At 64.1% G+C, this 10,190-nt stretch overlaps 2 protein-coding genes across 6 annotated transcripts in view; both read left to right on the top strand.

Annotated features, from left to right (window-relative positions):
* Positions 1-10,190, top strand: part of GABBR1 (gamma-aminobutyric acid type B receptor subunit 1) — a 51,204-nt gene that overhangs the window by 33,275 nt on the left and 7,739 nt on the right. The gene's annotated exons all lie outside the window — the stretch shown is intronic.
* Positions 1,290-9,128, top strand: BRD2 (bromodomain containing 2). 4 transcript variants are annotated; one of them, XM_049792802.1, is made up of 12 exons: positions 1,290-2,230; positions 3,725-4,025; positions 5,060-5,197; positions 5,281-5,422; positions 5,509-5,717; positions 5,849-6,220; positions 6,342-6,470; positions 6,565-6,819; positions 6,937-7,106; positions 7,335-7,645; positions 7,740-7,862; positions 7,990-9,128. In XM_049792802.1, the coding sequence occupies exons 1-12, from the start codon at positions 2,202-2,204 to the stop codon at positions 8,118-8,120; spliced, it is 2,310 nt and encodes a 769-aa protein (XP_049648759.1). In that variant the 5' UTR covers positions 1,290-2,201; the 3' UTR covers positions 8,121-9,128. The 4 variants fall into 4 exon arrangements, with proteins under 4 accessions (XP_049648759.1, XP_049648758.1, XP_049648760.1 ...); XM_049792801.1 differs by having other exon boundaries at positions 1,292-2,230; positions 6,898-7,106; XM_049792803.1 differs by lacking the exons at positions 1,290-2,230; positions 3,725-4,025 and adding an exon at positions 4,539-4,633 and having other exon boundaries at positions 6,898-7,106.

The raw sequence follows: 10,190 nt of genomic DNA, 5'->3' as shown, positions 1-10,190 counted from the left end.
GGGACGGGGGTCGCGGCCCCGCGTGGGGGCGGCTCAGGTGAGTGACGGGGGGGGGAAGGGGGGGGGGGCGACCTCGCCCTTCCCCCCCCCAAAAGAGCGGGGAGGTCACGTGGTGGGGAAGCGCTGTCAGTCAAGCGCGGTCCCGCCCTCCGGCCAATGAGCGGCGAGGAAGGCGGTGACGGGCAGGTGGGGGCGGGGCGGCTTTTGTGCGCGGCGGCGCGGGGGGCGGTGGTTTGGGGCGAAAAGCGCCATGTTTGGGTGTTCGCGCGGGGGTGGCGGCGGGCAGGGCCCCAAGTGCTGTGTCACGGCGTGGGGGTTGGGGGGGGTGAGGGGGAAGGGGAAGGACCCACCCGTGTCCTGCGAGCTCTGTGGAAGGGGGAGGGAAGGCTGCCCCCCCCCCCTCCCCGTGGGCGTCGGGTTTGGGGCTTCCCGTGGGGCGACCGCGGCCGCCGGGGGGGTGTGGGTGTCAGCCCTCTTCCTTCACGGTCGGTGTGGGGGTCCCGGAGCTGCCGTGGGCCCCCCACGGTGTGTGCTGGGGTGTGGGGGGGGGTAGCACCCGCGGATCGGGCCTTAACCGGGGTCGGCAGCCACGAGAGTGGCGTGTCCGTGGGGGTTGGCGACCCCCCCGTGGCGTGAGGGGGGGGGGGTCAGGCGCGGCCGGGTCTCTGTGGGGACGGGGGGTGTGTGTGGGAAGCGAGGCGCGGTAGGTCCGGTGCTCGAGCGGGCCCTGAGGCCCGCGGGACCCCGGCGAGGGGGGTGAGGGCGGGTGGGGAGGGTCCCACCCGGTGGCCGGTACCGCTGAGGGTAGCGGGGAAGCGGCCGGGCCGCCCGGCAGCGCGGGGTTCATTGTCCGCCCGCGAATCGCCGCCGCTGCACAAAATGGCGCCTGCCGGCTCCGTCTCTCTTCCCTTCCCCCCCCCTCCCCCCCCTTCCCCGCCGGGAGCGCGACAACAACCGCCAACGGCTGGTTCCGCCCGCCGGTCCCGCCCTCCCCTCACGTGACCCGCCGGCCAATCACCTCGCAACGAATGGCAGCGCCGGCCAATGGGCGCCGACACAGCCGGCTCCGTCGGATGAGGCGCCGGGCGGAAGGGCGGGAAGGAAGGGGTGGGGGTGTTGGGTGGCGGGGGGTGGTGGTGGTGGTGGTGGGGAAACTGTGGGGATGACTGGCGTTCCGCGCTACCAATAGGAGCCGCGCGCCCCGCGTGCCTCCGCCCAATGAGGCCACGGCGGGGCGGGGTGGGGCGGGTGGGTGATGTCAGCGCCGCCGCCGCCCAATGAGGAGCCGGCTGGTGTCTATATAAGGGCGGCCGGGGGCAGGCCGAGAGGCGCCATTTCGCTGGGACGAGAGGACGGAGCGGGTCGGGCCCCGGTGCGCGCAGGGGGGCGGCCCCAAACCGGATCCATCCTCCGCCGGGCGGCTCAGCCCCCGCCTCCGCGCTCCCCGGAGGGCTCGCCGGACCCTCCCCGGCCTCCGTAGCGACCCCTGCCTGCGGTCAGCAGCGAGGGGGGGGCCCTCCTTTCCCTCCTTCCCTCCCCCCCTCCTCCGTTCCCGTCCTCCCTCCCCTCAGGGAGCCAAGATGGAACCCGAGCGGTGATTTTTTCCCCGGTGCAATCCGCTGTCATCCGTCTCCCGGATCGCCGCGGCCCGCCTGATCCCCGGTTTCCGCGGACGCAACCGACTTTCGGCGACGCGGAGAGGCTTGTATTGATCGGATCGCGGAGGATTTAGGAGCCCGGAGGGGGCTCCGAAGAGGGACCCCCCCCCCCCCCCCCCGCTACCCCCAGCCCCGCAACAGCCGCTCTCTCCTACCGCCGCCGCCACCTTTCCCGCCCCGCTACGTACCCCCTCTCCGCCCTCCACCTCCCCGCCGCCATTTTCTCTCCGCGCCCCGTTCATGTGAAGGCCGGTGGATGGTCTCGCACCGCCGCCGCTCGCCGCCGCGCCCGGCTGGAGGAACCGCCGCCGCCTGAGGCCCGCCCTGCCCGGGGGAGGGGAGGGGGTACCTGGCTCGTCCCCCCTCCCCGTTGTTCGGTGATGCGCTGACGGGGGAGGGCCCCCCACCGGGCCGGTACCGTCGAACAGTTCGCCGGGCAAAGTGGGGGGGTCGTCGGAAGAGACGGCGGCGGCGGGAGGAGGAGGAGGAGGTGAAGAAGAAGAAGGACGGCCGGGATCGCGGGCCGGGCACGCAGCCGCCGGCATGTTGCAGAATGTGAATCCCCAGAGCAAGTAGGTACCGGCGCCGTAGGGGGAGGGGGGGAGATTGGTGTCACGCGTGGGTTGTGACCGTGGTTGACGGCGGGGGGATGGCGGGGAGCGTCGGGTTACACGGTATTTTGAGGTCGGGCTTTGCCCCGGCTGCTGTTGTCTCTCTGGTGGCCTGGGGACAGGCGGACGGACGGCGGCTTTCTGTCCACGTTGGTGGGGCTGCGGGTCTCGCCCCCCACGATTTCGTCGCTGGGGGCTACCCTGTCCCCCTTCCCAGTGCCGTCCTTGGCACTTGAGCCATGCCCTTGGCGGCTCAGGAGCCCCCGTGGAAAGGTCCCACTGTGCCAAGCCCTGACGCCTGGGCAAGGCTGGCGGGCGCTGGGTGATAGTGGCGGGGACCTGTGGGTGGCCGTCATGCAGGCCTGTGGGGTGACAAGTCACCTGTGGGGTCAGCTCGGGGCAAGGCGGTGGGGGTGGGTTCCCCCCCGTCCAGGTTTAGGTGTGTGTGAAAGGTGCAGGGGTTGGGCAGGAGCTGGTTTTAGCTGCTGCCCGCATGCTCTGGAAACCTTCCAAGCCTTCGTGTCGGTGTCCTGGGGGTCCCTGGTGCCGCTGTGGCGTGTTTTGGTCGGCCTTGTGACAAGTATTTTCTCTCCTGCGATATTTTGGTACCCTCATACCGCTCCTGGGCTGCCGGTCATTGCCGTAAAATGCTGGCCGTTGCCATAAAATGCTGGCCGTTGCCGTAAAACGCCGGTTTTTGCCCTTAAATTGGCGCAGGAGTCAGTTGTGAGCATGACGCGGTCATGGCTGCGCCGCCTCCCTGGGTCTGTGGGTCCCTCGAGTCCTGGCCTGTCCCCATGGATGGTCTTTGCAATCAGGACGGTGTCAAGCCACCCGCGATCTTGGCCCTGGCATTGACATAACGGTCCAGCTGCGCCATGGGTCTTTGTCACATCCCCAAATCCCGCCAGAGCTCCCGGTCCTGGTCTCCAAGAGCTGGCGACACCCGGGTAGTGTCACCATCGCCTCGACGCACAGCAGCACCGTCACCACACCGGCACCGTCACCTCCGCGCGCGGCCCCGCGCGCCGGCTCTTTGTTCGAGGGCGAGCCTGGACCCGCGCCAACCTCTCGGCTCTGGCTGCGCCGGCGCAGGCGGCTCTCCTGGCACCGGCAGGGAACTGGGTGCACGCCTGGCAGCAATTAACGGGTGCAACCAGAGTTCGCTCTCAAATCCCCCCACCCTGACACTGAGGAGACAGGCAATGGGACCTCACCCATGTCCTGGGAATCTGTAGCCGAGTGCGGCAACGTTTCCGCCCTTAATTGCAATTTTAGGAGTGGTCGGCTCTTTCTGGGGAGGGTTTCTCCTGGGAACCCTGAGGCCCAGCCCTGCTGATTTTTTTTTTTTTTTTTTTTCTTTTTTAATAATAATTTTTTTTGTTGGCCGAGGTGGTGGTGCAGCAATCCTGGCGCGGAGCTGCCCCGCTAACCCTGTCTCTGCTCCCCTTTCAGGATTCTGGGGGAGGGCAATGCCGGGCTCATGGGCCTGGCGACGGAATCGACCCCCGGCAAGCGGATCCGCAAACCCTCGCTCCTCTACGAGGGCTTCGAGAGCCCCACCATGGCGTCGGTGCCGGCCCTGCAATCCCCCCAGGTGAACCCACCTCCGCCGGAGGTTTCCAATCCCAAGAAGCCCGGTCGCGTCACCAACCAGCTGCAGTATCTGCACAAAGTGGTGATGAAGGCTCTGTGGAAGCACCAGTTTGCTTGGCCCTTTCGTCAACCCGTCGACGCTGTCAAGCTGGGCCTGCCGGTAATGAGCCCTGCGGGTGGGTGTGGGAGAAGTTACGGCACCCGGGACGTGCGCGAGTGTGTTTGTCCCCCCACTCCTGCCCCTCGCTTGCCCCTCACCCCCCCACACACCATGCTGGTGCGTGCAGGCAGGGGGTGTTAGGCAGATGTATTGTTAAATTTGGTGCTGCCTGACCCCGGACGTGGTTTGTGTCCCCTGCCCTGACCCCCAGCCTGAGAGTGCCAGGGTTGGCGCTGTCCCCCTCCCGGGGGCTCCGCCACAGAGATGCAGTTGCAAGTGCCTGGGCTGTGCCATCCTCGCCCTCTCCTGGGGCCATAACCTGTACCAGCCCCCCACCTCAGCCCCTCGTAGGCGTCCGGGCTGGTCCTGGGGACGTCCTCAGAGCAGCTGCCACCCCTCCCTTTTGCCCCGACGTCCCCTACAAAGGTATGGATGAGGTGACGCAGCCGCTCTAGAGGTAACCCGGACGCTTCCCCACCTAATCTCTTGTGCCCTGAATGCGTTTTGCAGATTCCCATCCATGAATTTGTAGAAGACATCTTGTGACCCCAATATTAAACGCCAGCCCCCCCGTGCACCTGTGGCGCCCAAGGAGTTAAAGCCCGGAGGTAATTTCCACGTAGGTTTTGCTCTTAAAATTTAGCGTTAGCTTTCCCTGAGCCCCCATCCCACCTCTCGTGCGGGAAGCGTGCACCTTCCGGATGCCGGGGGTCCGGCCGTTCCCATAGCGTAGGCTCCCCATCCCCCCACACTTCCCCGCCCTGGCAGAGCTGGCTGCTTCCTAGGCACCTTAGGGTCCCTCTCGCCCCACCGTGGGTGAAGGGGGACAGTGGCACTCTCGGGTGGGGACCAGGTCCGGAGGCATTTCTTGAACCCCATGCACCCCCTGCCTGCGCTTGGGTGATGAATGAGAGCTGGTGTGTGAGCCGGCGCTTTGCCGGGTGCCCGAGCAATTGGAGAACTGGGGAGGTTGGGGCCACGGGCGCTGTCACCAGTGTGTCCCTGACCATCGGTCCCGTATTCTTTGTCGGCAGGACTACCACAAGATCATCAAGCAGCCCATGGACATGGGGACAATCAAGCGACGCTTGGAGAACAACTATTACTGGGGGGCTGCAGAGTGCATGCAGGACTTCAACACCATGTTCACCAACTGCTACATCTACAACAAGGTGAGAACCACGCTGGTGCCACCGGCGAGTCCCGTGGTACCTTCTTGGCAAGCTCTTGACAGTGCCTCCGGTCTTCCCTGCAGCCCACCGATGACATTGTGCTGATGGCCCAAACCCTGGAGAAGATTTTCCTGCAGAAGGTGGCCCAGATGCCACCAGAAGAGCAGGAGATCGTGGTGCCGGTGGCCAAGAACAGTCATAAGAAGGGAGCGTCCCGGGCAGCAGGTATGGTGACACCACATGGGATGGAACGACTGCTTGGGGGTGGCAGCGGTGCTAACGGCGGGGGGGGGCTTCTTGTCTTGGCCCAGCGCTCCTGGCGGGACTCACGGCTGCTCAGCAAGTGCCGGCTGTCTCCTCGGTGTCCCACACCGCAGTCTACACCCCAAGCCCTGACATCCCCACCACCATAGTCAACATTCCCCACCCATCCGTGATTTCCGCTCCGCTCCTCAAGTCGTTGCACTCCACTGCCCCGGCCGTCCTGGCTGCGCCTGCTCCCACCCAGCCCGTGGCCAAGGTAGGAGGAGGGCAGGCCCTGGCCGTGGGGCAGGCTCTGTGGGACTGGAGTATGGGGCCGGCTTCTCCCCCCCCCCCCCCCCCCCCCCCCCCCCCAGCCTCACGTGGTTCTTTTCCCTTTTCTTTTGACAGAAAAAGGGCGTGAAGCGGAAAGCGGACACCACCACCCCCACCACCACGGCCATCATCGCCACCAGCGGAGAGTCCTCGCCCTCCGCCACACTCTTGGAGGCCAAGGCGGCCAAGATCCCCGCACGTCGGGAGAGCGGCCGCCCCATCAAACCCCCCAAGAAGGATTTACCGGATTCGCAACAGCACCAGACATCCAAGAAGGGTAAACTATCAGAGCAGCTCAAGTACTGCAATGGGATCCTCAAGGAGCTGCTCTCCAAGAAGCACGCAGCCTACGCCTGGCCCTTCTACAAGCCCGTTGATGCCTCGGCCCTGGGGCTGCACGACTACCATGAGATCATCAAGCACCCCATGGACCTCAGCACCATCAAGGTGGGGCAGGAGAAAGGGAATGGAGGAGCCTTTTTGGGTGTGGCTCTGTGGCTTTCCTGTGTTTCCTCCCACTCCCCATGGGGACCCGGGAGCTCCCGCTTACCGTTTTCTCTCCCCGTAGCGGAAGATGGAGAACCGGGATTACCACGACGCGCAGGAATTCGCCGCTGACGTCCGGTTAATGTTCTCCAACTGCTACAAATACAACCCGCCTGACCACGATGTGGTGGCCATGGCCCGCAAGCTGCAGGTAAGTGGGGTGGTGGGTGTCCTGTCCCCCCCGCTCCACCCGCCGACCCCCCCCCCCCCGCCCGCTCGCCGCGCTGACCCCGCTACCCTTGCAGGACGTCTTTGAGTTCAGCTACGCCAAGATGCCAGATGAGCCGCAGGACGCCAGCCCGCCCTCGGTGTCAGCCCCGCTTACTGGCGCCCTCTCCAAATCGTCCTCCGAGGAGTCCTCCAGCGACGAGGATGAGGATGATGAGGACGATGAAGATGACGACGAGGACGAGAGCAGCAGCGAGAGTTCATCAGAGAGCGAGGAGAGTTCTGACTCAGAGGAGGAACGTGCCAATCGCTTGGCCGAGCTGCAGGAGCAGGTGAGGGCCGGAGAAGGATCCGTGCCGTTTCCCGGGCCCGCTCCCCATGCCCGCCTCACCCCCTGTCTCCCCCCACAGCTGCGGGCCGTGCACGAGCAGCTGGCTGCCCTCTCACAGGGCCCCGTTTCCAAACCCAAAAAGAAGCGAGAAAAGAAAAAAAAGAAGAAATCAGAGAAGCACAAAGGCCGGGGAGGCGACGAGGAAGCCCGGGCGCGCCAGGCCCAGCTCCGTAAAGCCAAGAAAGCCGGTGGTGGTGGCGGCGGGACTGGTGGAGGCGGCGGTTCCAAGTGAGTGCAGCGCTGGGGTGGCGTGGGTGCGGGCAGCGGCTGTGATGACACTTTCCCCGGCAGAGCGACCGTGGCGAGAAACCGACTGGAACAAGCCAAACCTTGTCTGAGTGCTGCCAGCCCCAGGGATGGGGGGATTAGGGGTTGGTTTTTGGGGGGGGGGGGGGGGGGTGTTGGATTTTTGGGGCAGCCCTTGATGCCACTGTGCCATCCATTCTCTCCCTGCAGGAACTCGAAGAAAACGGCTAAAGCGACGTTGCCACCGCCGCCGGTGCTTTACGATTCAGAGGAAGAGGAGGAGAGCAAACCCATGACTTACGATGAAAAACGTCAACTTAGTTTAGACATCAACAAATTACCGGGCGAAAAATTGGGGCGGGTGGTGCATATCATCCAGTCGCGAGAACCTTCCCTGCGTGATTCCAACCCTGAGGAGATCGAGATTGATTTCGAGACCCTCAAACCTTCGACGCTGCGGGAGTTGGAGCGCTACGTTCTCTCCTGCCTGCGGAAGAAACCCCGTAAACCTTACAGTGAAAGTAAGTGCCGTGGGGTTGATGCCAGGAGGGTTTTGGGGGGCTGGGGGGAGTGGGGGCTGAGTCCCAAACCGAGCCCCCTCCTTTCTCTCTGCAGCCATGAAGAAGCCGGTGGGGAAGACGAAAGAGGAGCTGGCGCTGGAGAAGAAACGGGAGCTGGAGAAGCGGCTGCAGGATGTCAGCGGCCAACTCAATTCCACCAAAAAACCCCCTAAAAAGGGTGAGCGCATAGAGGATGGGGATGGCCTCCCTGCTTCCTCTTCGGCCTCCCTGCTTCCTCTTCCGCCTCCCCACTTCCTCTTCCATCATCGCACATGGCTGAACCTTGCCGCTGTTTTACCTTGCAGCCAGCGAAAAACCGGAATCGGCTCAGCAAGTGGCCGTATCTCGCCTCAGCGCCTCCAGTTCCAGTTCGGATTCCAGTAGTTCCAGTTCCAGTTCGTCATCCTCGGACACCAGCGATTCGGATTCGGGTTAGAGGAATCTTGCGTCTCTCCCCACGAGGGCGCGGCTGAGCCGGAACACGGGTGGCTTTGGAAAAAAGAGGTTCTGCGGGACCGGATCCAGGTTGAATCGGACTGAGGGGGGGGCCCTTCACCCGGCAGGCAGAGCCCCCTACCCCACCCAGGGCTGATGGGGAGGGGTTGGGGGCAAGGAGGAGGAGGGGGGGAGAGAAGAGGGGGTGAGGGGGGGGGACCCCAAGTGTTTACAGGCCAGAGGCATTGCAGGGGAAGGGGGGGGGGGCCCTGGCTGCAGGGTTGGGCCTCCCTCCTCCTCTTCCTCTTCCTCCTCCTTCCCCCCCCCCCCCCCAACAGGTTTTACTGTTTGTTGTTTTAGGTTGGGGGGTTCTTGCTTTTTTCCTTTTTTTTTTTTCTTCTTCTTCTTCCCTGACTTGTGGGATTTTTTTCCAAAAAGGGGAAAAATTTGGGGGTTTTTAAGAAAAAAAAAAAAAGAGAGAAAAAAAAATCTTTTAAAAAAGAAGGGGGGGGGGCAAAGCCCTGGGGCAGGGGAGTGGTTTGAGAGTCCCCAGTTGGGGTTTGCTGGGAGGGGGGGGGGTGGCTAGGACCCCTCCCTACTCAACCCCCCCTCCGGGGGCAGCCGCTGCCCTCCCCTTCCCCTCGTCTGTGGAGGATTTTTAATTTATTGACGCCGCGTTGTGCTGGCGGGGGCCCCAGGGACGCGCTTTGTACATAACACGCCCCCACACACACCAGATCCCCCCCCCCCCCAGCAGACGATCAGGGCAGCATGTTCCCGTGTGGGGAAGGGGGGAGGGAGGGGCCGCCTGTTTTTTATGTTGACTGTATAATTTTTTTCTACTTGTTTTATTTTGTTTTTTGGGGGTTTTGTTTTACTTTTTCCTTCCCCCCGCCCACTGCCCCCCTCACCCCTCCTTAGACCCTTAGAGCCGTGTTTTCATCTTATTGTATGTTTCGAACGTTTCGATTCTTTAACATGTAAATAAAGAAAATATTATTCGAGTTGAGCCAGGCTGTTGTGTCACTCAGCTGTTACCCCCCTCCCAGTTCCATACCAGCAGGAGGAGGGTGCTGCTCCCTTTCCCCCCCCCTTCCCATCATTTTCCGCTCCCAGAGGAATCCGAAGCATGGAACACCCCATGCCTGGCTCTCCATCCCACTTTATTATTCCACAGTGCCTATGGGTATGATGGCGGGGGGGGGGGGGGCGGGAAGAGATTCTGGTGATGGAGCAGATCTGCATGGGCTGGAGTTTGATTTCAGGTGCGCTGCGAGAAGGTGGGGGGGGTGAGAAAGGGGAGAAATCAGTAATTGTGGGGGGCTGGGGGGTCAGGGGGAGACATGTTACCTGCAGCCTGGGGAAGATGAACAGTGCCCGCAACCAGCGGGGCGTCTTGTGAGAGGGCAGGGCCCAGGGTGCCCTCTCAGCCCTCCAGCCCCTACCAACCCTTGTCCTCACGTCCCAGCTGTGTCCCCTCGGCCAAGCCCTGCGCCCCACACCCCTGCCCCGTGTCCCCCCCACCCCCCGCTCCACACCACCGCTGCCGCCTTGCCTTGCCCCATGCGTACCCCACTGACCAGGGCTCTGCCTTCCCAGGCTCTGGGGTGCTTCCGAGCAGCAGTAAAGGTGGTTGGGGACGGCCTGGCACCACTCGTTCTGTTCATCGGCGCCCTGCTAATCCTGGTGATACGGTGTGGTGGGGAACAGGGTGACTGGGGGGGGCTGTGGGGCTGGCGTGGTGGGTGCCGTGTTGGGGTGCAGGGGGCGCCCTGTGAGCGGAGTAGCCATCACCAAATGGGCCCCCCCCCCACCCCAGGGCCTGGCTCCCCCCACCACAGCGGGGTCTGGCACATGGAGCCACCCACCAGAGCAGGTGAGGGGACTCATGACCCCTCGTCCCTGTCCTCAGCCCTGATCCATCCTAGAGGCAGGCCCTGCCGCCCAGCCCCCCCCCCATCCCAGGGGAAGGGGTGTTGGCCCCCCGTCGCAGTGTCCCCCCAGTTTTGGTAGCCCCAAGCACGTCTGGTCCCCGCTGAAGACTTGGAGCCCTGTCATGGACTCGTGGGCA

The sequence above is a fragment of the Accipiter gentilis genome, chromosome 36 (genome assembly GCF_929443795.1).
Source record: "Accipiter gentilis chromosome 36, bAccGen1.1, whole genome shotgun sequence".
Taxonomy (NCBI): Eukaryota; Metazoa; Chordata; class Aves; order Accipitriformes; family Accipitridae; genus Astur; species Astur gentilis.
This window is presented reverse-complemented; position numbering and strand designations above follow the sequence as displayed.

What these genes read in the sequence shown, in the direction of transcription:
- BRD2 (XM_049792801.1), top strand. Translation starts at nt 2,202, where the DNA reads ATGTTGCAGAATGTGAATCCCCAGAGCAA. An exon ending in CTGTCAAGCTGGGCCTGCCG is followed by an intron (nt 4,026 to 5,059) that starts GTAATGAGCCCT and finishes CTTTGTCGGCAG; the next exon opens with GACTACCACAAGATCATCAA. An exon ending in CAAAAAACCCCCTAAAAAGG is followed by an intron (nt 7,863 to 7,989) that starts GTGAGCGCATAG and finishes TTTACCTTGCAG; the next exon opens with CCAGCGAAAAACCGGAATCG.